This window comes from Protomyctophum bolini, assembly GCF_963924005.1.
Source record: "Protomyctophum bolini genome assembly, chromosome: 6".
In the NCBI taxonomy this organism is placed as follows: domain Eukaryota; kingdom Metazoa; phylum Chordata; class Actinopteri; order Myctophiformes; family Myctophidae; genus Protomyctophum; species Protomyctophum bolini.
This window is the reverse complement of record NC_137867.1, coordinates 28,881,845-28,908,869: the sequence shown is the minus strand read 5'-3', so window position 1 is coordinate 28,908,869 and position 27,025 is coordinate 28,881,845. Positions and strand designations below refer to the sequence as shown.

General features: G+C 43.5%; 1 protein-coding gene across 3 annotated transcripts in view; it reads left to right on the top strand.

Moving 5' to 3' along the window:
• Positions 1-27,025, top strand: part of kat6a (K(lysine) acetyltransferase 6A) — a 57,804-nt gene that overhangs the window by 10,220 nt on the left and 20,559 nt on the right. For all 3 annotated transcript variants that reach the window (XM_080765426.1, XM_080765424.1, XM_080765425.1), the window contains exons 3-8: positions 19,414-19,522; positions 22,204-22,319; positions 22,508-22,589; positions 23,570-23,684; positions 24,527-24,849; positions 25,923-26,035. In XM_080765426.1, the coding sequence (XP_080621552.1) occupies positions 19,414-19,522; positions 22,204-22,319; positions 22,508-22,589; positions 23,570-23,684; positions 24,527-24,849; positions 25,923-26,035 (858 nt within the window). The remainder of the gene's footprint in view (positions 1-19,413; positions 19,523-22,203; positions 22,320-22,507; positions 22,590-23,569; positions 23,685-24,526; positions 24,850-25,922; positions 26,036-27,025) is intronic.

Genomic DNA, 27,025 nt, shown 5'->3' with positions numbered 1-27,025 from the left:
TATGTTTTGCTGCGCAGTCCGTCCGTGTGTCCGTCTGTCCCTCCGTCCGTTACCAGCTAATCTCCGGCACCGTTGGCCCCATCCATGCCACAATATGCACACACACTCCCTGGATGCCAACAACGAACCTCTGCCCCAAATATTCCACAACGGCCTGTTATAGCGCCACCATGAGGCCGATTTGGGCAAAACACATTTCTGTTGATTACTCGTACACATTTCATCCATACATCACGCAATTTGGTATACGTTATCTCCATAGTCATGTGATCAACACGGATCTGCACCATTTCCCATATTCCATCCTGATCACACACGGTGTGCAATTTCCATGAAATTATACACAGACATTTCCACTAGGCAGAGGATTGCCATGCCACATATTTTTTTCCAAAACGCCGTCATGGTGGCGCTACAAATGGGCAATTCCGGATTTGACCAACGACTGCATCGATCTGTGTACAACTTTGTATGCACACTCCCTAGAGGCTATGGAAAAATATTGTCCCTGCATCCCTCCACATCTGCCGGTTATAGCGCCACCATGAGGCCGATTTCTGCAAAACACATTGTTTACATTAGTCTCACAGATTTCATCCAAATAGGTACACATGATCTCTGTAGTCATCAAGACGAGTCAGATTCTACACTCCTGGTGGAGACCTGTGCCCAGCAGGCTCCTGGTGGAGACCTGTGCCCAGCAGGCTCCTGGTGGAGACCTGTGCCCAGAAGCGCATTGTTTCTAGTTTCACAGTTAAATCCTCATACATTTGTAACTCTGGGTCTGGACTATTCCAGCTGTTAAAAAACGGGTCTTTAGAGCACCAAAGTCTGACGGAATTCACACATCCTACCTGGCTCAGGTTTCTTTTCCCTCCATTCTGAATTCCCATAAACTGTTTTTTTGTATGTCAATTAAGAACTGTGTTCCAAAAATAAACGAATGATCCCGAATTCCAGATTTCACTGGTATGGATATGAAGAATCGACTAAAGGCAAGAAAACGCTAATGTTACTGCCGCAGAAACATATGAGTGACTGACTATCGTAAACGAATAACGAAACAGAGCCACCTCTCCGACGATATCGCAGAGACAGTTTGTTCATTGAGATGGGGTGATGTCCAGACTTCACTTCAGTAATCTTATTTAAATACAAAGTTACAAACGCAGTCAAATGAACAGAGGATTTTACTGTTTACCTCTAGGATAGTCACTCAGGGAACTATGAATACCAAATACCTCCTTTGCTGACATTTGCATTATTGGGTGTAACCAGGCCTCGAAGCTTAGCCTTTTTCCATGTAGCACAGCAAATGTGTTTTTGAGGGGTGCTAGCCCCTCCTATATACAGCTTTTGTCCCCCTCAATATTTGCCATTGACAATGAACAGAACTGCGACTATAGAATTTGCACTTGCAAGAGCCTTGTCTTGATCACGATTGAACGGTCAAATTCTGTAGTCGCAACGGTGCAAAATGTAATTTTACAACTCGCACGGTGCTATTTTTACTAGCAAATGCAAGTACCTAGTCACACTGTCGAGCCCTTGGTATAACCACTAAAGATGCACCGAGCAAGCACCTGGCGAGCTAAATCGTCCGGTTTTCAGCTGATTGGCCGGTCATGATCAGTGCTCTGCTGATCTTTCTCATAAATCAGATTTTAGGTTCTTCAGTGTGAGCAGAAACATTGAATTGCACACTTGAATTGCCTGGCAACCACTGGTAACAAAAAGAAAAGCAATTTATTTTAAATATCTCATACACACCATCGCTACTTTTTATTTGTTTGTCTTATAGATAGTTTGTTTATACAATGAGGGTTTCTTATCAAAAGGAATAGATCTACAAGCTAGGAATGCGTTGAGGTGCGATCTGTTACATTTTAGATCTTTTAACCCATTGACGCCTGGTGCAATGTATACGTTGTTCTACCCTTGATGCCGGCACGCTCTCTGTGTCTCATCAGCTATTGCTATACATGTAGAAACATAACTATTTCTTTTTAAATCATCAGAATTTGAAGGTTTTCAGAAACCTTACGTAGGTCAAGCCCTAGAAGGCGTTCCCAGATTCGGCCTCAGGCATCAATGGGTTAAGCGTTGCCTAGAAATTATATCAAATTACATAATCAAATCTGCGACCTCTTGGTGAAGTCTTAAAGCAATAGACTTTATACCTCCATTAAACGCCACCAAACTAAATGCTTATTGAAACATAAACAAAACTGTTTCTTTCTTCAATATTTAGCACATTTGACCAAACTTTGCCTTCTGTCTGGTAGACAGAGGGCCTGGTAATGAGTTATATTTAATGATAGGCCAAATGTCTTGCATTTGCAAACTTAATTTGTATCATTTAAGAAATTAAAAGCAATACAGTTCTGTTAGTAAATTATTGAAGTAAAGTTGTTTAGTTGAAAGTTTCCTTTAAGTGTTTCCTTTCCAGTGTTTTAAACATTGCCATAAAACACATTGTTTTAGGAACAAAATTTGGAAGAAATTGGTTTTATACAGTGCACCTCTAGTATCCACCCGCTCGCTCTCTGCTGCTCTGACAGTCTGTGTCTGTCTCTCCAGGAGCTGTCTGTCTGTCTGTGTCTTTGTTCCATTGTGTGTCACTCTTGGTCTGATGATGTTGTTCCTTCCCGCCAACAAACTCCATCATACTTAGCGGCCACAGGAGAGGACTGTGTTAGAAAGCCTCTCGGGGTCAGTGCCATGCAACTGGAATGTCAAGAGAATGACTCGTCTCTCTACATAGGGCCCGATTGCCCGATTGGGTCACAGAACTCCAAGATGTTAGTAAAAAAATTAACCCATTTAGGCCTGACGTCAAAAATATATGACATTGGCCGCCGAGTGCCGACGCCCATCTGAAAATATGTAGTTCCAGGGACCCCCCAGAAGCAAAGATTTGAGTTAAAAACATTCGCTGTGAAAGACTTTTCACGATTTTTCAAATATAGCAGACCTACAAAAAATGAGCTTGTAGATCTTCTATTTTTCAATAGCTAAAGTAATAATGCTTAAACACTAAAGTAATAATGCTTAAAACACAAAAAGGGGTTCCCGTTTAGAATGGGCCTCTAATCTCACAAACCACTGGTCCAACCTTACCCTCATACGTGTCCTAGTTTCATCCCTGAATTCAGAGATTTGTTCAGTTGAGAAACCTCTGTTGGAGAGAGAGATTGATATACACATTTTCCAGCTTAATTGGCATTTCATTTTAAGGTAAAATAGGATTTCATACCATACTTTCATACCAATAGTGTCCTGCCTAAACCAAATGGTTTAGGCAGTAGTGGTGCCTGGATACAGGTGTTTGGGTGTCATTAACAATTTAGCATCAGAAGGCAACAGAGCAGCAGCATGGCAGCATCTGGACATTAACTTGCTGAAAATGTCCCACAGCCCTCAATCTCAACCGCCTGCACCAAGTGGGAGAACAGTTAAGTGCCTCAGTGATGCCATGCTCACTGTGCCAGCTGCCATTCAGCAGCGTAGTCGCAAGTGAGTGTGATGGTTGGTGGTGTGTGCGTACCGTTAACCCCCTGCAACCCCCATAACCCTGCAAATGGAGGCAATGTGTGGAGCAGCTGAGGGAAGTGAGGGCCAGGGCCTGTGCGGCCAGTGTGGCTCCAGTGTTTGATGCAGTGATTTAGCATGGTTCTCCCTCACTAACCTCGCTGTAATGAGTGGTGGGCCTGGGCTGGAGTGAGTTGAGAGCATACTGGTTCAGCACAGGGTGTACAGCTGGCTTCTGGAGTGACAAACAAACTTTATCATCTGGAGGCCAGAAGGGTCTAGTATTGTATTGTTTCTGCGGGGCGAGACCCTAAAGTGGGTTGTGAGCACGTAAATCTATTCTACGTCCGAGCATAGACATGGTAACACCCGTCTGCCTCTGATTGGCCTACCGACACTGCCCGTCTTGCCCCAATGGTCTCACTGGACTGGACTGTCTGAGACGCGAGGTTACTCTGTGGTGGTACAAGAGAATGACAGCTTGGCACGTGCGACAGTAACAGTAATTTTTGTAGATGAGGCAAACTAATATTGTTTATGACGTTTTCTTTGATTGAATGATTGATACAAAGTACAAACATAAAGTTACTGTCGCACGTGCCAAGCTGTCATTCTCTTGTATTATATCGTACTTTTATTATTTATTTATTTCCCAGTTCCCACCACGGAGTAACCTCGCGGCAGACTATCCAGCATATAGCTATCCATCTCTAAAAGAAAGTCTGGTAAGGCCGGCAGTGTCTGTTGGCCAATCAGAGGCAGGCGGGGCGTTACCATGTCCATGCTCGGATGTAGAATAGATATATGCGTTGTGAGCTATATGTTTTACAGTGCTGTTTGTTTTATTTCAGTGGTGCAGTAAATATTAAATAAGAACATAATTTTTCAGGTTAGAACCACCAAATAATATTAAATGCCAAAGTGGCTGGGTGAGTGAGTACACAACCAGAAATTATGCGCAGCCTCTAACCAGACGAGATATACTACTAGGACCATGTGACTGCCTGTGTTGTCCATGAAAAGATAATCAAGCACTTGAGTCACATCTGGATTCCTTTTCTTGCTCATAAGTTGTAGACCGACTTGCCTACTCGCACATGCATGTGCCTCTGGGTAGAGGGAGTGTGGGTGGTGTGTTGTGATTTGTGTCTTGTAACTGTGTTAAGGGAGTCATGACTGTTGGCGTGTGTGTTGTCTGCTGTCACAGTGCATCCTGTGTGTGTGTGTGTGTGTGTGTGTGTGTTTTGGGGGCGACTATTTATTGGGGAGCCGACGTTATTGGTGGGATGGCTGAGATTGGCTTCCCATGTTAATGAGAACCTTGACTTGAAACAAGACAAGGACAACAGGAACGCCCTTCCCTCTCCCCCCTCACTCTCGTCTCTCATCCACTCATGCCCTATCCTACTGTCTCTCCCTCAACCCTTTATCCGTTCGTCCTCTTGCCATTGTTTTCCCTATGCATTTCCCCCCTACTCTCTTCCCTCTTTCTCCTGCCCTCTGTCTTCTGTAAATTGGCCAGTTATGTTTTAAAGGACATGGGAGGGAGTATACCGCTGGTAGCCCTGCTCATCGATATATAGTCTCCCTACATGGCCTCACACAATAGGCTGCTTAGCCTCCAGTATCATTGCACTTGATTTGAGTAAAAAAAACATAAGGATGTCCGAGAACTAGGCTAGTGCTACACTCTGCAACCCGTTGCTCAGGGCTATAGCTGGGTTGGTATGTTAATTATGGCAGAGGACAGAGGAGTGTTTGTGTGCTTAAATCTGCTGGTGTTGGTGCATGCTCGTGTGTATGAGCAAAGTCAGAGTGGGGTTTTCTTCTTGTGTGTATACTAGAATTTCGCCCGGCTTCGCCGGGCTCATCCCAGTGTCGTTGCAATAACAGAAAGTGTTTTTTATTTCTCATAAATACGCAAACATGGTGAAACAACTACAGTCACAGAGAGCAGTGGCAAGGTAGCTGCTGCCTGCTAACGATGCAAACAACAGCCTTGCCTGTCGTGTGTGTGTGTGTGTGTGGGGGGGGGGGATAGCACTAATTTTCGACATTTTACTGTGTCATAAATATGTACATCTGTAGCCTATATTGTGATTACATTTGACCGTACATTTGACTCTTGTGTTATATTCTTGTGAAATATTCAGTAAAGTATTGTGGTGAAATATTCACCCCAAGTTGATAAGATATGCAGAGAATATAATAGCAAGAAGCCCCAGTTTGAAATGCATTAGGCCACAGACCCCCATTTGATACCATTTGCTCTCTGGGAAAATCAGGGTCCATTTGGTTCCATTTGTATGCTCTTGGAGTATGATGACTGTGCTAACAGTATTATCATCAAATATGTCTCAGTTTGAAGATTCAAAAAAACATATTTCATATGTGTGAGCTTGTAAAGTCGAACGTTCAACCTAGAGACAGTGTTGCCAAGTCTGATCATTATAAGCTACTTTGGACTTGTTTATCTATTGGTAGTCCTTGACATGGAAATGTTTGAGTTCCACTGCTCTGAAACAACATTAGACAACAAAGTGTGACAGTCAACACTATAATTGATTATTTTAAGACTAATTTCCGGACCATTTCTGATTTACCTACTTTGAACTGGCCTATTAACATTTTTATAGACCTGGTTGCTTGTTTCACTCTCACATCCACGATATGTGGCAACCCTGGTCCCTGGTTTGTTTTGCGTGTGGATGTTGTTTTGTGTTGCTTTAGCATCTTTAGCACAGTATCTATCACAGGGTGCAGCAGCTGCTGCTGTCATGAAAACGCAAGTTTCTGTCCCAGAAGCTCACGTTAGGTCTGCGCACACTGTACGTTGCTATGGCAAGCTGTCATCAAATGCTGCTAACGTTGTGGTCAGCACTGTTAGCATGTGTGCTATCAGGCAAAAGCTGAGATAGATATAAAACTACTGGCCAAAATGTCATACAAAACACAACCCCTCAAATCGGAATGTGATTGTGACCTACAGACCATCATGATTTGCTTGCTGGACCTATAAATAATTTATTTGCATTAAATTGCCACTCGCCTTAGCCTGCATGCCTATTCTGTGTCTCTGTGTGTGTGTGTGTGTGTATGTGTGTGTGTGTGTGCGCGTGTGCGCAAGACAGACGTGCGTGTGTGTGCAGGCTGAGAGCTGCTGACTGTGATTGACGTGTGAGCTGGATAAATCAGTGAGAGTTGGAAAAAGCGCACGCAGAGCCAACTCGCAGGCAGTGCCTCAGGCCAGATGCCTGAGAATCGGCACAGGATTCTCTGGGTCACCAGTGTTGGTGTGACACACACGGCTTCCACATTTAGCTTCATACTGGGTGAAAGTGGCGTTCCAAAAATTATTTTTCCCCTCGGAATTCTTATTCACAATGAGATGGAGTTGAGGTGTTTGTGTTTGCTTGCTGGAGCTATAATTAATGTATTTGCATTAAATGTCCACTCGCGCATCGAAGTAAAAAGCAAGATGGCCGATTGTGAGACTGAAAAGTAGCTGTGGGGGCGGGCCTGGAGGGCCTATGAGAACACGGAACAGTGTTGCCAGGTTTGCGAATTGTAAGCGAGTTGTAGTGTGTGTAAGTAGCCTGGTTAAAAGGCCTTGTTTCTGCCCGTGTTGGGGCAACAGAACATGTCGACCAGTTTCTGTCAACCGCTTTTGGTCAGGTGACCAACTCCACAAATGTTAAATTAGAAGGAGTTGGAGAGGGGGCTGTTCTTGCACGGTCAGTCCATGCAGCTGGAACCTGTTGTTGACATGAGGTGTGTCTAGTTGGCCTCAACCAACGACTCCTGTCACTTATTTAACAGTGCATGCCATGCATGTCACAACTCTCTCTCTCTCTCTCTCTCTCTCTCTCTCTGACACACATTCACACATAAAGGCTTAAAATAGATTGTGCACAACTACTGGATGAATGTTGGCCACCGCAGACAAACAAGTCTGTTGGTGTGAGGAAACGGTTGAACGTCACTGTGCTTATTAACTGTCCTCCCTGCCAGATATGTCTGGTAGGGCAAAAAACGAGGAATGGAAAAAATCTACTGAGGTGAATTCTGAATTGTCATTACTGTCCCCATATTGGGAGGAAAATAGGTTTTTCTTCAAGAAAAAATACAATCTATCGGATTAATTAATTAATTAATTAAAGTGGACAGCAGTTAAGCCATACTTACGTGTGCGTGTGTACCGGAGTAGGACTGTGTTTGTATGTGAAGTGCAAGGCGATGTGATGGTGTCTCTGTCTCTCTCCTCGCTGTGTTTACTCGAGCGAGCAAGAGCGATTTACCTGAAGCGGCAGGGAGAGGGTTAAATGTCAGGAGTGATTGAGGTGTTGGTCGCACGGAGGCCGCGCAAAGGAGTACCGCCGCTGCAGGCTTTTTTCTTTCTTCTTCCATTTCTCTCGCTCTCGCTCTCTCTCGTTCTTTCTTTTCATGATCTCGCTCTCTCTTTCAGTCTCCCTCTTTGTTTCTGTCTTTCCATCTTTTTATCTCTAGGCTCATCTGCCCCTCCTCTCCTCTCCTCTCCTCTCCTCTCATCTCCCCTTCCCTTCCTTTTCTCTCTCTACCCGTTTGTTCCCACTTCCTTCCTGTACCCTCAATCTTCTCCCTCCCTCTTTTTGAGTGGTGCAACCACTCCCTTATGGAGCTATGTCTGAGCACGAAAACAGCATGGTTGTTTTTCACCACCTCTGCGCAACCACACACACATATTAACTGTATATATACTAGAATTTTTCGCCCGCTTCGCGGCACCCTGACCACACACAGCACAATGACATTAGCACCCCTGGCTAGTTACAGTAGCTGCCCACTTAAGCACCCTGACCACTGCAACAATGACATTAGCACCCCTCCCCACCCCAAGGATGGCCTATAGGTGAGGAATGTTGTTTTTCCAGTTCTAGATGGGAGATCATTAAGATGCATCCTTACTTCCTTCCTTTCAAGCAATGGAATTTAATTGAATGCCTGGAAATGTACCATTGTTTTGTCTGTAACCATATACCCCCTTTGCCCCCCGTGGCGCCGGGCCTGCAAATCCAAAAGTAGTGTGAATATTTCCACAGCCTAATTACTAAAGGATTGTGACTGTGGGACAGACATACAGTCTGACATACAATAGGCTACACGTGTGCACAGTTAATAAACAATGACCTATATGTCCAGAGAAAATAGCCAAAGCGATCGGTGTAATGGTAATATTTAGTCACGAACCAAGTACTGACAAAGAACAATGTTGATGTAACTAAGGGATTCGCTGAGTCATTGATATTTTAAATACAGAGATTTAGAAGGAATAAGCAAAATCGTGAGGCTCCAATTCCTCTCCTTCCTCATTTGTCTTCTCCTGCGTGAGATCAGATTCTGAGACTGTGAAAGCTAGTGTGGGCGTAATACTCTATGGTGTGGCCCTATTAGAAGACAGGGCAGTGTTGCCAGGTTTGTGAATTGTAAGCGAGTTGTAGTGTGGGTAAGTAGCGTGGTTAAAATGCCTTGTTTCTGGGCCTGTTGGGGCAACAGCATAGGCAACAGTGGTTAGTGTTCCATGTAGGGAAGCCTCGGGGGTGTGGGTGATTAGGGCGATAATGTTTGTAGTAAACAAAGGCATTGGCGGCGTGAGTGTGGAAGGGAGGCATTATTGGTGCCAGTGCAAAGACCATTGTTTGGCGGCTGGTGTTCAGTGTTGGCGATGGGCGACATAGGAGGAGATGGGTCCCGAACACTGCGAAGGGTAAGACTGTGAAAGCTAGTGTGGGCGTAATACTCTATGGTGTGGGCCTATTAGAAGACAGGGCAGTGTTGCCAGGTTTGCGAATTGTAAGCGAGTTGTAGTGTGTGTAAGTAGCGTGGTTAAAAGGCCTTGTTTCTGGGCCTGTTGGGGCAACAGCATAGGCAACAGTGGTTAGTGTTCCGTGTAGGGAAGCCTCGGGGGTGTGGGTGATTGGGGCGATAATGTTTGTAGTAAACAAAGGCATTGGCGGCGTGAGTGTGGAAGGGAGGCATTATTGGTGCCAGTGCAAAGACCATTGTTTGGCGGCTGGTGTTCAGTGTTGGCGATGGGCGACATAGGAGGAGATAGGTCCCGAACACTGCGAAGGGTAAGTGTGTGACGTCACTGCCGTGTGAGTGTAGTGTGTAAGATGGTGTTGTGGGCGTTGCAGTAGCGACGTAGCTGTTCGTGGCTTTGGGTTTCTTGCCATGTGTTGGGTACAACTTTTGGGTACAACTTCTCCAATGTATAATAGAAGATAGAATTTACGTTGCCGCGCACTATGGGAAGAAGGAAATTGCGGGAGTTGACTCCACATGTAGTAACGGATGGGTTATTAGTTATTATTATGTGTCCTTATTAGTGTAGTACTGTAGTCAACACGTTATGGCTCATACACACTGCCCGGTATTTGCTCCGATTATGCTGTCGGGGAGCATTTTTGGCGCTGGCCGACAAAACCGCTGATCTGACGTTAAACGGTGCCCAAAAGGTAGATCACGATCTACCAGTATAGATCACAAAGGCTTTGCAGGTAGACCACATGACATGGCCCTAAAAATATAATTTTAATATAAAAAACGATTTTTGCATCTGCCGCTTGAGATGAATGACTTGATTGATTGATTGACATCAAAAAGGGCCTGTCAGCTCAAACACACAATGCAATACTTGTTGTTGCGTACAATCATCAGTATCAAAGTCAAATACCAAAAATAAAAACCCTACCATTTCCATTTCCCCCCCTCTATTTCCCATTCCATGTGCGTTTGTCTTATAGTTGCTCTGGCCTCTGTACTACTGCCACCTACAGTCCATTTATTGTATTACACAGTGGGTGAAAGAAACACACCCCTTAAGACTAAACCCGATCGAATCCATTTTTTATGGATAACCGAATATATAAAATTAAGGTTCGAATTAAAAATAATAATATATATATATTTTTTGTTATTATTATTAGTTTTCGCGAGACGGTGCCATGGGTAAGCGACGCGTTGTGACCTTACTCTAAGGTTGTGACTTGTGAGCTTGTAGATTAGTTATATTTGCCACGCGACACGCCGACACCGGCATACATTAAAGAATAAATCAGCTGCCTCGTACTCTTCCTAAGCGCAGCCTGCGTAGTGAGCACAGTGCGGGCGGGGCCTTTTACGTTCTTTGCGCAGTGGGTGTACGCTGCTCAGAAGGGCGAAATCTTCCGTCAACAGCGTATCTAGTGATCAGAATCGGGGCGCTTGCTTCGGTGTTGTTTGAGAGAGAGATCGTGGTGTGTGTGGCGCGAGAGAGAGAGAGATCGTGGTGTGTGTGGCGCGAGAGAGAGAGATCGTGGTGTGTGTGGCGTGAGAGAGAGAGATCGTGGTGTGTGTGTGTGTGGCGAGAGAGAGAGAGATCGTGGTGTGTGTGTGTGTGGCGAGAGAGAGAGAGATCGTGGTGTGTGTGTGTGTGGCGAGAGAGAGAGAGATCGTGGTGTGTGTGAAAGCCAGGCGTGTGTGTGCGCAATCAAAAGTACTCTGCGAACGGTGTAATTGTAATAGTTAGGCACAAACCAACTACTGTCGAAGAACAATGTTGATGTAACTAAGAGATTCGCTGAGTGAGCGATATTTTATATACAGAGATTTAGATGGAATAAGCAAAATCGTGAGGACAATTCCTCTCCTTCCTTGTTTTTTCTCCTGCGGACAGTGGACAGGACTGTCAGGGAGACTCGGATCAGAGCAGAACAGGGGGTGGGGCTGAGAGCTAGTGACGGGTGCGCACATGTTGGCTTTGGTTGAGTTTTCATTGGCTTGTGGCCACATCTTTTATGGGCACATCTTTTCATTGGCTTGTGCGCACATCTTTTCATTGGCTTGTGCGCACATCTTTTTCTTTAGACTTGTTATAACAGATTTGGTGATTTTGGGTGTGCCAGTACAGTACAGCACAGTAGAGGGACCCCCACACGGTAACTCTGTCATTTCTCAACCGTTTCTCATGTGGGGCAGCTCGCCAGAATCGGGCCGGCACCCTGGGTGCGTTCCTGTGTGCCTGGGGCCCCACACGGAGTTGCACCACTCACTTCTCACGGGTGTGATTTTTTTCTCTATCACCTCTCTTCTTTCTACATTTCTTTCCTCTATCTCTCTCTATCTACCCCCCCCCCCCCTGGCTAGTTGTGTCTCTGTGCTGTGTTCAGGGAGGGTTAGCTTAGGAGGGGAGTAGCGCAGCCTGAGTCAGAGGGAAATGAACCCAATAAATCAAGGTCTTGTCCCTGTCTCCTTCCTCCCTGAACCAACCAGCCAGCCAAGCTGGATGGCTGCCTGTGTGGAGCTATGTGCGAAGAAGCCAGCCAACCACTAAAACAATGTATACAGTCCACGAAATTTAATTCATTTAACTTTCCAATTTGATTTCCAATTGTAGTGAGTACTGTATCATTTGTTTTGTATTGTACCTTTTTGTGGGTTGCGCTCAAGTGCTCTCATCTGGGGAAATTAGGCATGTAATGATATATCGTATATCGATATTAATCCAGACGATATGAATCTATTTAATAAAATAGAAAAATTGATAAAAAAGGGGTACTAATGGGGTGCTAATGACTTATGGTGTGTGTGATGTGAAATGTGAGCTTTAATCACATTCCATCATATTCAAGTGTTTTGGAGAGAAATTAGACTTTCAGTAGTGGAGCACTGTAGAGGGGAGCTGTGTGTGCCCAGGTGATGATGGTAGTTGATGCTCATTAATACATCAAGGAAGGCAATTATGTTTCTGCACTGTCAAAAGTAATGCTACTTCTTTTGCAATGTAGTTGTAGTATGTAAAATGTGAAAAAAGCTTGGAGGATGATAAATTATATAAAATTAAAAGAAAAAATCTGGAAAAAATCTTTTGTTTATAATATCGTGAAAAATCGTATCGTGAACCTCATATCGTGATATGAATCGTATCGTGAGTTTAGTGAATTGTTACATGCCTAGGGGAGATGGCTTACAAGAGCACTATTTCAGAGGTGGAGTGTCTTGCTCAAGGACTCGTAGGCAGGCTAACATCAAGTCTCAAATTAATCTCTGTCTCTGCAAGCCACAGGTGTGAAAACTAGGGCTGACCCAAAAAAATAGATTCATCGATGTTCAATCGATACGCACAGGAATCGATTTTGAAATTTTAAATCGAAGTCATAAAAAAAAGCAGACGTTTTTGTTTCGCGAGACGGCCCATTTTGGTCCGCGAGCCATGCTCGCGCCTCGCAGCACCTCGCAACGCCGCCTCCCCTCTCTCCCTCACTCGTGGTAACAACAAGGAAGACAACACGCAGAACAGCTGCAGCCTGCAGTCATGCCGCCACAAAATATATCTAAAGTGTGGTTGCATTTTAGAATATGCCAAGACAACAAAGAACAAGTAGTGTGTCAAATATGTGACAAGAAATTGGCGTATCACAAGTCCACAACGAGTTTGAAAAATCACTTGGAACAAGTATTATAATAAACGAAACGTGCTTCGGAGGCGAAACATAATACCCCATGGCTAATGTAAGGTTAGATTGTTATCATTATGTTTTTAGGTGCATGTGATAAATCTGGATGGTTCATCTGTAGCCTACTGTAATTATGCAAACTGTTAATACATATTTCAATCAATCAAACTCACAGCAGCAATTGCGAGGCACACGCATGCGGCTCGCGGAGCAAAGGAGGAATTGAGTTATTAAACACAATAGTATCAGTGCAACACTATACAGAAAATATGAACAGAGGCATTACTTCTCTTAACATAACGAAAACAAAACTCACAGCCGCAATTGCGAGGCGCACGCATGCGGCTCGCGGAGCAAAGGAGGAATTTTGTTATTATACACAATAGTATCGGTGCAACACTATACAGAAAATATGGAAAGAGGCATTACTTCTCTTAACATGAGTAAACGAATACAAAGTGCAGCATTACTTTTTTTTTTTTTACATAAATAAAACAAAGTGCAGGCCTGTGTGCTCACTGTGCTGTGCCTTCATTTGAGGCCAAATACCGTATAACGAAATAAAACAAATGGCATTCTTGAATGAACACAAATAAAAAGACAAAGTATAATTAAAAACCTAAAGAAAACAATGAGCTTGCCTTTAGCTATAGGCCTTGATTGACACAATGACGACTGTCACTCTACTCACTGCTGTTGGTTTGTTTCCGCCGATTTTCGTCCTTTGCTCCGCGAGCCGCATGCGTGCGCCTCGATCGCAATTGCTGCTGTGAGTTTTGTTTTCGTTATGTTATAAGAGAAGTAATGCCTCTGTTCATATTTTCTGTAGAGTGTTGCACTGATATTATTGTGTTTAATTCCTAAATTCCTCCTTTGCTCCGCGAGCCGCATACGTGCGCCTCGCAATTGCTGCTGTGAGTTTGATTGATTTAAATATGTATTAACAGTTTGCAGAATTACAGTAGGCTACATTTCAAGCACAAACTAAATGCAAAGACCGTTAACTGTGAGTGGACGACCCAATTAAGCATTACACTGGTTTACAAGAGGGTCCCCTGCATGTTCAATTAATCAAAAGTAATAAGGCCTCGATTAAATGACGCTTTATTTACGGCAAGAGGAGAAGAAAAAATAAATAGTTCATTCATGTTACGGTCGGGTGGTGCTTTTTTTTTTGTGTTTTCACATCTGAGTTTCAATCGGAAGAGAAACTAAATCCCTACATTTTCTGGATTATATATATTTTTTACTTGAGAGGTAATGCCTGTGTCAGGCAGTTGACCTGTTGCGGTCGGATGTTTTATTAAGCCTAATTATTTGTGCGTCACTGCTTTCATGAAGGCTGCAACAGTTGTTGCTTATTGTTTAAAATAAATTAGACCAATCCAAGCATGCCTTTCTCTCCGCTATATCGTTGTTTAAGCCAAAGAGTCACTGCTCGCATCACATCGCGCGCCTCGCATCGATCATCAAATACGTGATCGAACACACACGATCCCCTTTGCACTCCCCATTACCGTAAATCACTCGTGCAAATCTTTACTGTATACCAGTTGACCAGCTCAGTGGCCTTGTGGTTAGAGTGTCCGCCCTGAAACTGGGAGGTCGGGGTTCGATCCCCGGCCGGGTCATACCAAAGACTGTAAAAATGGGACCCAGTGCCTCCCTGCTGGACACTCGGCATCAAGGGTTGGATTGGGGGTGGGAAGTGAGGACGCTGGCGTTGACTGTTCGCCGCTTCACCTCCCAATGTATGAATGAATGAACCATTGTAAAGCGCTTTGAGTAGGCACGTAGTGCATAGAAAAGCGCCATAAAAATGCAATTCATTATTATTATTATTATACGACTCTCCTACTCCCATGATATCAACATGTTTAAGCCTAATGCAAATACATCTGCATTGCCTAATTAAAAGGTGACGTAGTTTGACAATGTTGCCAAACCATAGGAAGTCATGTTGGGAGATCACCGGTTTCATTCCCCACAACAGCCAATGTAATGTGTATGCATGAACATTTTCAGAAAATGTATATAAATGTGTCCTCCCGGCCACACCCATCTCAAGTCCAGAGGGAGAGCGAGAGATGAAGAAGACGGAGGGGGAGAGAAAATGGGTGTCAATGAAACATCCTGATTTTCAACATTAACACTATTTTTAGACGGGATAATGAGCCATTTGCATCCATAACACTGAGCAGTCGGCAGTGTCTGAAATGTCGCTGAAGGTGTGCTGCAAGAATACTTTTGACTTGAGAAAGTCTGATAATATGAACAATATAACTTCCATTTCCTGTTTTATTTTATCAGTGGTCATGGCATTGTCCCTTTTTTCTAACTTGAGTTTAACTTTAGAAAATATCAGAATATATCATATTGCTGTAATGAGTGTCAGGCTGTAGGAACACAGGACCATCGAAATGGAATGGAAAGGGAATGTGGGTTGCAGTGAACAGAAATGCACACCTACTGTGTCCTATTAAAATGTACAGGTTTACTGTCTCCTGTAATCACCTGCCTCCATTCTACACCCACTCCACCTTGTTTGTGATCCGCCAAACCTACCTCTTTCCAGTTTGAGGCAGATGTTGGCCTCCTCCATTCCCCTGTCTCTGCTCCTTGCCACAAGTAATTGTGAAAGAGTCATCCCTTCCTCTCTAATCCGGCCTCACGTTTCTGTGTTCGTGTGTGTGTGGCATGAATGTGTATTGTATCTAGTGTCTGAGTACACCTGCAGATTAGTCTTTCAGAGACATGATTTTTTTGTCAGGGTTTTTCAGGTTCTTCTGCAACCAACAGGCTCATTCATTTCTGAGGGGAAAGGTGTTATCTGTGTGTTGTGTTGCAGTTTCTCGTTGCACCTTTTCTCATATTTGGGTGCATAGTATACGTATGCATTTGTCTCTGTTAATGTCAGGATACTGGCACTTCAAAACAACTTTGACACAGTACCTTGAATTATTGATATTCGCCTAGATACAATTTTTAATTAACTTTTCATTGAGGCACTGTTAAGCCAAATAGTTGAGGGAGAGATTACACATAATTATATTCACATCGAACCAACTTTGACCTTAGTTTATTTGGGAGTTTATGACCTGATGAAGATCCACAGGATCGAAACGTTGTCAGACAAATAAATAAGTATTGTTTTGTACCTACAGTAATATGGTGTGCGCCGTGGGCTCCATCCATCTGTCAACTGAAGTCTCTTTAACCCAGCACCCACCTGTCCATGTGCGTATTCTACGTCCTCTCAGGCTCTGTGTAGTAGTACTGCCAACTAATATTCCATATTCGAAAGAATATTCAGAAATAAAGAATAACTAAATGAATTTAAAAAGATATGAATAGAAATGCTGTGCGAGTTCTCTTGAGACTCTGGGCCACGTAACGTTAATCGGCGGCTTGTCTCGCGAGATCACATGACCCTCAGTCAGAGGAGGCAGAAGAAGTCTCCCCTAAATCATACGACGGTGCCGTGTGTAGACGAGAGCCCAGTTAAAAGTAAAAATGCGTTGTTGCCGTTGATGCAATGCGTTGTGAGCTTGTAGATTAGTTTTCCCACGTGACACCGGCATACAATGAAGAATAAATCAGCTGCCTCACACCGCTCCGCTCTGCCTGCCTTTTAACACGGACTACAGTGACACGGAGGCCTTGGAGGAGTCACTAGGCAGTTTTAAAAACAATGCATGGATTCTTGTCTCTCGTGGTAAAGCTCCCTATGTGACACATTTATCTTGTAGCCTACCTTAATTTGATTTAAACCAAAAACAAATGCATTGCTATTGCTTTGATTATTTTCCCTTTCATATCGAGGTAAGAACTTCTATCCCAGCAGCACTCAGCATGTCGTTGGAGCAATGCGTCTCCCTTCTCCAAATAAGTCCTGGGCTTGTATCTAAACTAAACCATTATACAAAAATGTGGCTATTAAGATAATTATGAATCAATCGATTGATAATTCTCACAAGAGAGTGCATTTCTCAGCACCAACCGCGGCCGATTCAGGACTGGCGCATATAGAGAAAGAAAAGAACGTTTTACTGCATATTAGCCTGTAATATTTAAATTTAAAATTTATATAAATTCCAAACCTCATTCAAAACCCACGTGGTGTTTTAAAATGAATATTCGAACGGCCATTCTTCATGGATTTCTACAGTTGTTACCAGTGTTGCCATGTCCGCTTGTTATAAGCGACTTGGGGCTTTTGCAGGTTGTGTTTTTTTGGGCTTGTTTCTAAAGTGTAGTTGCTTATTTAGGCTTGTTCTCTGATGTTTAAACCTGTGATTCTGCCAAGCTCACAACGATGCATTGTGAGCTTGTAGATCTGCTATTCTCAAGTAGATGCCGATGTATAGTCTTTAGAGTATAAATATATAAGTGATAGTAGCTCATTTGTGGAGTGGCTTCTTTATTTTCTTTAATGTTTTTTTTTGTGGCTTTCGCCTTTATTTTATGGAGGGACAGACAGTAGGCTGACAAGAAATGGGGAGAGAGATGGGGGGAAGACATGCAGCAAAGGCCGTCGGGATCGGGAGTCGAAGCCAAGGCACACTGCCAGACTGGATTACCAGCCAAGGTGCCTGGACCACTGAGCCATGGTTCTTTTCATAGACCTGGTTGCTTTTTTCTCTCACACAATCTGGCAACACCGTCTGTTACCGTTTGCTGTGTATAACAGCTGGAGAGATGCTTCACAGAGGAAAACGTCAGCCCAGGACATGGCAGCTTATTCCTTTACATATATTTGTGATCGTATTGAACTGTATTTTTTTCACTGAGGTTCTATATAGACTTTCAGTACACATCTGAGTGCTGCGCACATCATTAACGGTAAACCTCGGCAGTTGGAGTGAACCAGGATGATTCCTCCTCCATTGTTGCAGTCCAGTCAATCCAGTGTGTCTGTCCACTCATCTCGGTCGGACTGAAGGACTATTTCTCTGTGAAGCCGCGGTCTCTCAGTCTACTTCTCCAGCTGTTAAACACAGCAGTGTAACAACTGGAAGGACTCCCTTTAAAAAAAAATGAGAGATTTAAGACGTTTCTACCGCATGTCATCGTGATGTTGACATGACATGCTGTAGAAACGTCTTAAAACACAAATAATACAAACTATGTAAAACTACGCCATCACATAATCAAATTAAATTGTGTGGTTGAAAGAACCAACTTTATTCCTACAGTGGCTGCCGACCGGAAGCGTTTCGGCGGCCCATACTGAACGCGGAAGTGTTGGCGGCATATAGCCCATTCTGGCAGCACTGTGTAGTGGACACACGAACGCATGCACACCATTTTTGTTAATCTCCTTGGAAGTCAGTCCACATCATCGCTCTTCTTACTGGCAGTCTCTACCAATCTACCATGCACTCTCACCTCAGAGCTTCTGCCTCTCTTTACAATGCTCTTCCACCACTGGCTATGTTTATCATCATATGGCGGTGTCGTGCTCCAAAGGTGAAGGGGTGACATATATCAGGCTTGAAATGTAAATCAATCATCTGAAGGTAATTGCACTTAAAAAAGTTAAAAACACCAGACCAATATTTCTCCAATACTAGTGCAAACGTCTTTATTTAGGTTCCCCATTCCACATACAGACTCACTTTTCAAGGAGTATTGTATAGATTCTATACAATACTACAGTACATATACAGTACATATTGTCTCCTACTGTTCTATACATACAGTAGGAGACAATAGTGTGTGTGTGTGTGTGTGTGTGTGTGTGTGTGTGTGTGTGTGTGTGTGTAAATGCAGCAGTTAAATATAAATATATTGTTTTCCATGGCAACAAATTCCACTTCAAAGCCTTAAAGATAAGACGTGTTAAAACAAATGGGTTTTGGTGACATTAGATCCCAGGCCAGCAGGAATAATGTGGTTCTTCTTCATGACAGGCACCACTGAGCAGCTTCCTGATGAAGTGAACACAGACCTCAACACAGACAATGGTGGCTTTACACCACATGTTGCATGAGTTCTACTCATCACAGAACAAGTCTCGGCCTCTATTAAATGGTCTCTGTTCACCGACCCGGTCTTCAGCACTGCCAGCACACTGTGTTCATAGTCTTTGTTCTAATGCTGGGACAGAGTTGTTGCTGGTCATGCACAGTGACACATTGTTGTCCTATGCCTTTTTTTGTCCAATGCAGATATTAAGTTAATTGACTCTCTCTCCTATTCTTCTTCTGTGTGTAATCACATTTATGTCCCTAACCTCAATCATACCTCTATACCTATTTCATGATTTACATTCCATGTACTGTATGTGTATATATAAAATATATCTCAGTCAACCTTGCCATCCTTCTCTGTGTCTTATGCAACAGTACACATATCCCAATTTCTACGGCACTCACTCTGTTGTCTGTCTCTCTCCTGTCCACTCCAGCCGGTTGCAGAGCCCATCCCCATCTGCAGCTTCTGTCTGGGTACAAAGGAGCAGAACCGCGACAAGAAGCCTGAGGAACTCATCTCCTGTGCCGACTGTGGCAACAGTGGTAAGTGGAGGTTATGACAGATCTGGTAGAACCGCAGCCAGGCTTATGCCACAATCTAAATGATTTATGCCCACATGCTGAGCAAAAAAAAGAGCAAAGGATGTAAATACTGCGGATACAAATTAACCATTCATTGACATAGTGGGTTTTCATGGCATCTCAAATTCTTAAGATGAATGGCAAGCAATTGTCTACACTACAGTAATGTATGCACTATATCAAGGTTAGAGGTAGCAGTATCTTGTAGCATCACGTGTGTGTGCACGCACGCACACACACACACACACGTATATATTTTGTTATTGGATAGACTGTCCTCGGGCTATGGGATGGAAACTATACCGTCTGGGAGATGGGAACTAAAAGCTTTGCTCATATTATAATATTTAATATAATGTTTAATTTGCTCTTATTATAATAATGTAAACATACATCGTATCCTAATTGTGTAAACATAACATTGTGCCTGTCTGGGGCGACTGGCTCAGGAGGTAGAGCAGGTCGTCCAATGATCCATGGGTCGGCGGTTCGAATCCCGGCTCCTCCTGTCTACAAGTGTCCTTGGGCAAGACATTGAACCCCAAATTGCTCCCCATGTGCTGGTTGGTACCTTACATGGCTTCCGCCGCAATCCGTGTATGAATGTGTGTGTGTGAATCATGGGGGCAGTCAGACAGATATTTTGTGAAGCCACAAGGAAATCGGGATTTCCTGAAAGTTCATATAATGGCCTGTTGTGGCGCTGTCATTCTTCACCTAGACTGTATTACCTTAATAAACATGGTCATGAATACTTTTTGCTTCCAGTCACTAGTTTAAAGTCTCATTTCTAATGTCATAATATTCTTTTTGGAAAATTATGGTCCCATTTATAAAAAAAAATGACCATAAAGTCGTGCATGTTCTGAGGGGCGTGGCTACCGTTACAGTCTATGAACGGGATCCCCCACCCACTCGAATCAAAATAAAAACCAACGAAGAAGAAGGGGGGAAGTCCCGCCTCGTTGTCTGGGCCAGCCAATGGGCCAGCTGGGCCCAAACGGATCTAGAAAGATGGCGACTTCCATTGCAAGGACTGACAGGCTTAATTTTTACGTTCATGTTAGACCCGGGGAACGCTTTGTCCATATTCTTTACAGTCTATGGTGTGAATGGGTGAATGTAATGCACATGCACATGCACATGTAAAGCGCCTTGGATAAAGGCACTATATAAATGCACCATTTACCATTTATCAATGGTCTGAGAGTGACAGTGTTCCACTTGATTCAACTTGAAGAGAAACTGAAGTGCATTTATATCTATCTAAATAACAGTGATCAAAGCTACTGAAGCAACAAATTAAAGAATGGTTTGATCTTTATTTACACAATCATGCGGTTTGTTGTGTATGGGTGCTGGAGAATGCATGTCAAAAAGCTCAATTCATAATGTAGGATGGAGGAGGAAAGCAGGCAGAATTCTGAGTATCGGAATGTGGATATTGGAATGAGAATGGAACCTGCTCGATTTCTCCGGACTCCTAATCCTTACCTCCTCACTTGACTAAATGTGAAAGTTAGAGTATTGGAATTTGGCTTATATAAATAAACAGTGGGTAAAGGTAGCTGATGGGGCAACCTCTTTGACTCGAGCAACAAGGCAGCTGCGTTTGCCCATTATCGCAGCAACTGAGTTGCAGAGTTGGTACATATGTAGCCCTATAAAGTTTACCAACTGGAGTCCCTCTGCCAAGATGTAGCTATTAAGTTGATCAAAAGTTTTCTCTTTCAGTTTTTCCTCAACTATGTTACTCGAGTTGACTTGCACAGTTGTAAGGCAAACACACAATTTTTGTTGTTTTTGCCAAGACAGAAGGAAGTTTCGCTATATTCCCTGCAGCCTCTGAGTCCTTACCTAACATCAATTTTTTTAATCATGCATGCTAACTGAATTGTAAATCTGATTTTGTGTGTGTGTGTCTTTTTTGTAATTTGATATGAAGCCAGAAATGTGCCCACAGTGCTTTGTCTAGGATGGTAGTTGTCTCTTCATCAACTATCGCTGCAGGGAAAACAGGTTGTCCCTTGCATAATTATGCAACATTGTTCAGTCAGAGATGTCAATTTAGTTTGGATGGCTTCATGCTAGCACTGGATAGTCTGCCTTCATGTCCTGTAGAGTTGGCTGAGGTTCTGAGGTGTTAGTGCCGGTAACTTTACTTTTAATATACATTTTTAGGTTCTTCCAGAAAGGTTATTGAAGCATGAATTTAAATGTAACTACCTGTATGTGCACAGGTGCATTCAATGCGGTCAAAATGTCAGTAGTTGGCTGACCAATGGCTACACCCTTCAACGAAGTAAAGCTAGAAGCAAATCAATGCAAAGTCACTTGAGTCATCACCTTTATCCTGTGATGAACATGAAACTACCTTCCACAGGGCACGAGGGGTCACTGAACGGTTTGAGTACTCTGAAAGTGATGTCATGAACGTTATAAGATGTTATGATGCTATAAATCGCAATTACCAGATCTCAACCCAATGGTGACACCTGTTGGAGATGTTGGACCAACATGTTAGACAGTATACTTTTGCACAGACAATATTCTATATATGTACACGTGTGTACGCCCAGATGCATGTGCCTAGGTACAGTACAGTATGTGAGTCTTGTCTTGTACATTTGTGTCCTCTGCAGGTCACCCGTCCTGCCTCAAGTTCTCCCCTGAGCTCACAGTGCGAGTCAAGGCTCTGTGGTGGCAGTGTATCGAATGCAAGACCTGCAGCAACTGTCAGGATCAGGGCAAGAATGCGGTGAGTCAGAGACGATGACATCTATTCTTTGTTAATGGACATTCAGACATCTGTCCTGAGCTTTTTTCTCTTTGATTTTGCCACATAGATTCCATCTCATCTCTTTCATAATCAGAAATTACAGATTGGATTTGATTATATGTCTTGTTATATCACATTGTTTGAGTTGGTGTATTTCTCCTGCACAGGAGAACATGTTGTTCTGCGACTCCTGTGACCGGGGCTTCCACATGGAGTGTTGTGACCCCCCTCTCACGCGAATGCCAAAAGGTAAGATATTTTTCTGTGGCCTGCCACTTTAATCTAAGGTAAACAAACATTATTATTATTCCTTCCCACCAGGTGGAGATCTTTCCATCGGTTGTGTCTGTCTGTCCACTACTTTGTCAACGACAAATATGTAATTTGATTTACTTAATAATCACAGAGCAATCATCCCTCCAGGCTATTAGAACGGGCACTTGATAATTTCAGATATGCACAATGGGCGGTACAACAACAAATTGCACAGTACATTCACACTGAGCCTACTGACAGTCTGACACACACACGGTACAGAGCGAGAGTGTTTTAAATCACCAAACCACAACGTCTATTGAGTCAATACCACTGTGCCAGTGCATTTTCTGTTTTTAAGAAAGATACAAATTATGTTTACGTCACAACTCGTGACTGTGTTCAAGAGGCTCTTACTGTTGGAAATCTTGTGTAGGTCCTATATCTGTCCACAGATCAAAGCACTAGACTACTGTCTATATTTTCCAATTTGTCAGAGGTGCAATTTTGATATTATGTGTTGGAAAGTATTATTATTGTTAGAGTATGCCTCCTGGTGGAGATTTACATTAAACTGAGCACACTTTACTTTCTAGTAATTTCTTAAATTAGGATGGACATCAGAGAACTCTGCCTAATGATGAAATCAATAATCACTAAACTCATTTATCTCCAGCCATTTCCCTCTATAACATAGCGGGAAAAACAATCTTGTCTCTTGTATTTCTGGAAGTCTCTGCTTTAAATGATTGTACTTCTGATATGGCCATGCTCGTATTCACAAAACTAATAAGACAAAAAAATGTATATATATTCTAATGAAGTGCATAATACCTTACCATTTTGTCCTAGTGGTACTACCCAACATATGTCATTAGAAGCAGTGATGCACATCTCTAATCCTCTGTCTGTCACTCTCTCTCACCCCCCCCCCCCCCCCCCCCCTCTGTGTGTGTGTGTTCTCCCCCTCTCAGGCATGTGGATCTGTCAGATCTGCCAGCCCAGGAAAAAGGGAAAGAAGCTCTTACATGAAAAGGCAGCACAAATCAAACGCCGCTACAGCGCACCACTGGGACGGCCCAAGAACAGGTAAAAGGAACTGAAGAACTGGGGCCCATCTAATGGCGTCTTCCTTCACCGTCAGCCTGGCAGACTGCTACACAGGCCAGAAGGCCACTGTCAGCCTAGATAGATAGATAGATAGATAGGTCTGTCTGTCTAAAAGCTCCAAAGGGTTCATATTTTAAACACAACACAACACACACACACACTACACACGCACGCACGCACGCTTTCGCGCCCATCAAAAGTAGTTTGAGAGCTAGGGAGAGACAGAGCGCTGTGAGCACATTCAAGACAGTTGAAACCGTCTTCAGTTCGCTATAAACACAACACGAGATACTCATGTTGTGTTTATAGCGATCTGTACAACTGACTGTTGCAGTCCCAGTGGCCCAAAGGTGGCTGCCAGTCGACACCACACACACACTTGCCCCCCCCAGCTCAGGAGTGTAGGCTAATAACGGGGAAGAAGTTAGAAGAGTGCGGGTGCCCCGTAGGCTTTTGTTTTTATGTAATCGGTTCACCAGCAGCTGTTATCAGTTAGACACCCAGCAACATTATCTACCTATCTATCTATCTGTCTGTCCATCCATCCATTCATCTCTATTACTACTTTTGTGCCCAACCCAAATTCCCAAGATCAACTGTAAAGAATTCCCTCCCTATCAGTAATGTGATCTATTACATCGCATTACCCACACTGAACATTTGGCGTTATATATATTCAGAACGGGTAAGGACTAGTACAGTATAATTACTATCGATATAATTTACAGCAGTAGGAAAGAAAATGAGTGAATAAGTGAAATTCAAAACCATTTATTCCTGTATCTTTTCCCGTCACTCACTCCCCCCTCCCTCCATTTCAGACCGGGTCGGCCCTTCAAAAAGCTGGGCGGGCGTGGCCGGCGGAAGCGTTCCGCCTCCCCCAATTCGTCCTCCAGCTCGTCTTGCGAGGGCTACCCCGGTGACGACCGCCTGCTGTTCTCCCTACGTGAGGACGACGACTCGTCACAGGGGGGAGGCGGTCTGCGCTTCAACAAGAAGACCAAGGGTCTGATCGACGCACTTACCAAGTTTTTTACGCCCTCGCCGGAGGGCCGCAAGGCACGCCAGGAGGTAGTGGACTACTCTCAGCAGTGCCGCATTCGCAAGAAGTCCAGTCGCAAGGGAGAGGGAGACGATCGGACAGGTGAGGGAGGAGTGAGAAATATCTGGTCTTTACGTACATAAATGTTTGTCAAGGGACACTTGCGCTGAGGTATGAATTGGCGTTAAGAAGGGACACAGTATCGTATTAGCCTGACACAAAACAAGCAAGCTTAGTGAGGATGTTGTGATTTCTGTATATAGCATATTGAAATTCTATCCCACCACCAACCTTGTGTGCTTTTATTACCACAGTTTAAATGTTCAGAAATGTAGCAGTGTTTGATTGTACTCAAATGTGTTTAACTTGGTTGAGTTTTTAAGCACAGTGACACAAATAAATGGACAACAAATCCAAGTCTTAAAGGAGAATTCCATGCTAGAAGCCTTTCTTACCTTTATTATTTTGTGCAAAAGTGCATTATTGGCTATTTCCCCTACCATAAGCCGTCATGAATTGAATTGAATGGGGCTATGGGGTGTTGTGCTAATTCGCTTATTTCCATCGCTCAAAAATCTATTATTTTGTATATATCCTCTCTTCATAATGTAAATAGTATCCCAAGCGGTATACTTTACTACTTATTTCGATGGAAATAAGTGAATTAGCACAAAAACCCAACCCCCATTGAGGGCTTCTATTAGGGGAAATAGCCAATAATGCACTTTTGCACAAAATAACACCTGGACCTCTTTGGTGGGGACTTAACAACTACAAATAAAGGTAAGAAAGCCTTCTAGCATGGATGGAATTCTCCTTTAATATAACAGCGGACAAGGGAGCAAAGGAAGGATGGTGGCATATTGTCTGTATCAGCCGAGCAAAGAGTGTCTATCTACTTGGCAATATGCTAGACCCCTTGGAGATGGATTGATAAGGTGGAGCTGGAGCACCACACCTACTGTCAGCTCCCAGTACTTAACACATGTCTTAGTTAACAAAGCTGTGCTACTCGTATCCTGAGTGGTGGTGACAGGATTGAACCCAGAACCTTGCAATTCAAAGGTGAGTGCTCAGAGACTGAGATACCTGGGGCAGCCTGTGAAACATATGGTATAGTTTTGTCTCATATTGTAGGCCTCAGCCTGTGTTAAAGCCAGCTTTTCTTTCTACAGACAATCAGGATGGCAGCGACTGGCGTGACGATGACGACAAATTGCCGGGTCATGAAAACCTGATGGAGAAAGACATTGAACTGTTCAGACACATCCAGGAGCTGGCACTACAGGTATGCACTTTAAAGATTGCAGCAGAAAGATTTGCACACTACATCTCCCATTACGAGGATTTAACAAGCCGTTCTTCAGACTTCTGAGGTTTTGTTATCCATCTGGATTATGCATATGCTATGCACTGTATAGTATATATACAGCATATATACAGCATCATACACATGACAGAGTACAGCTTGTGGAAATGGACCGGTGAGTCTAAATTGCTGGGTATTTAATTTACAGGTCTGTATTCGAGTTTCTTTTGTCAGTGCAAGTGCCAAGGCATAATGCACACACTAGCATGTGGTGCTGGTGTGCATCCTACCAACAGACAGACGGCCAGCCGATGCTGAGGGTTTCCCTTCTGTACAGAGTGTACAACTAATAATAACCCTGCTGGCACTATCACGCTACTGGGACGTGTGTGTCTGTGAGATAGTCGGTGTGCTTGCATATTTGGTGCAGTTCTTTATGTGCCTTGTTATGTGTGTTATGGGTGGATATGTGTGTGTAATCTGTCTACCCAATGCTTTACGATGTCCACTGTAAAATTAATTGGTCTTGACTAAGGTTGGGCGATATGCTATATTTTTTCATTCGCCCATCGTCTGTACAAAAATCACAGATTGGACGATATATTCCTGTTATAAAAGTGCACTGCGGGTCGCAAAAAAGCCAGATCTACAAGCTCTCAAGGCGTCGCGTCCTGCCTGTTTTTGCAGCGCCGTTCGCTTACGCATTGAGGGCTTGTAGATCTGTCTGTTTTTGCAGCGTAACAAAACAAGAAATAAATTCCAGACGGAGATTAAGTGAAGTTGAACAGACGAGCAGCAGCAAGCTAAGCTAACATCACCAACATGGCTGGTGACAGTGTTTTTAGCTTAGCTTGTTACAATGCTAACATGTTGTCACTCACTACTCGTCTCGTCTCGTCTCGTCTCCCCCCCCTCCCCCCTGCACGGCCGTTTCATTGAAGCACGTCGGTGATGAGACACGAGACAGCA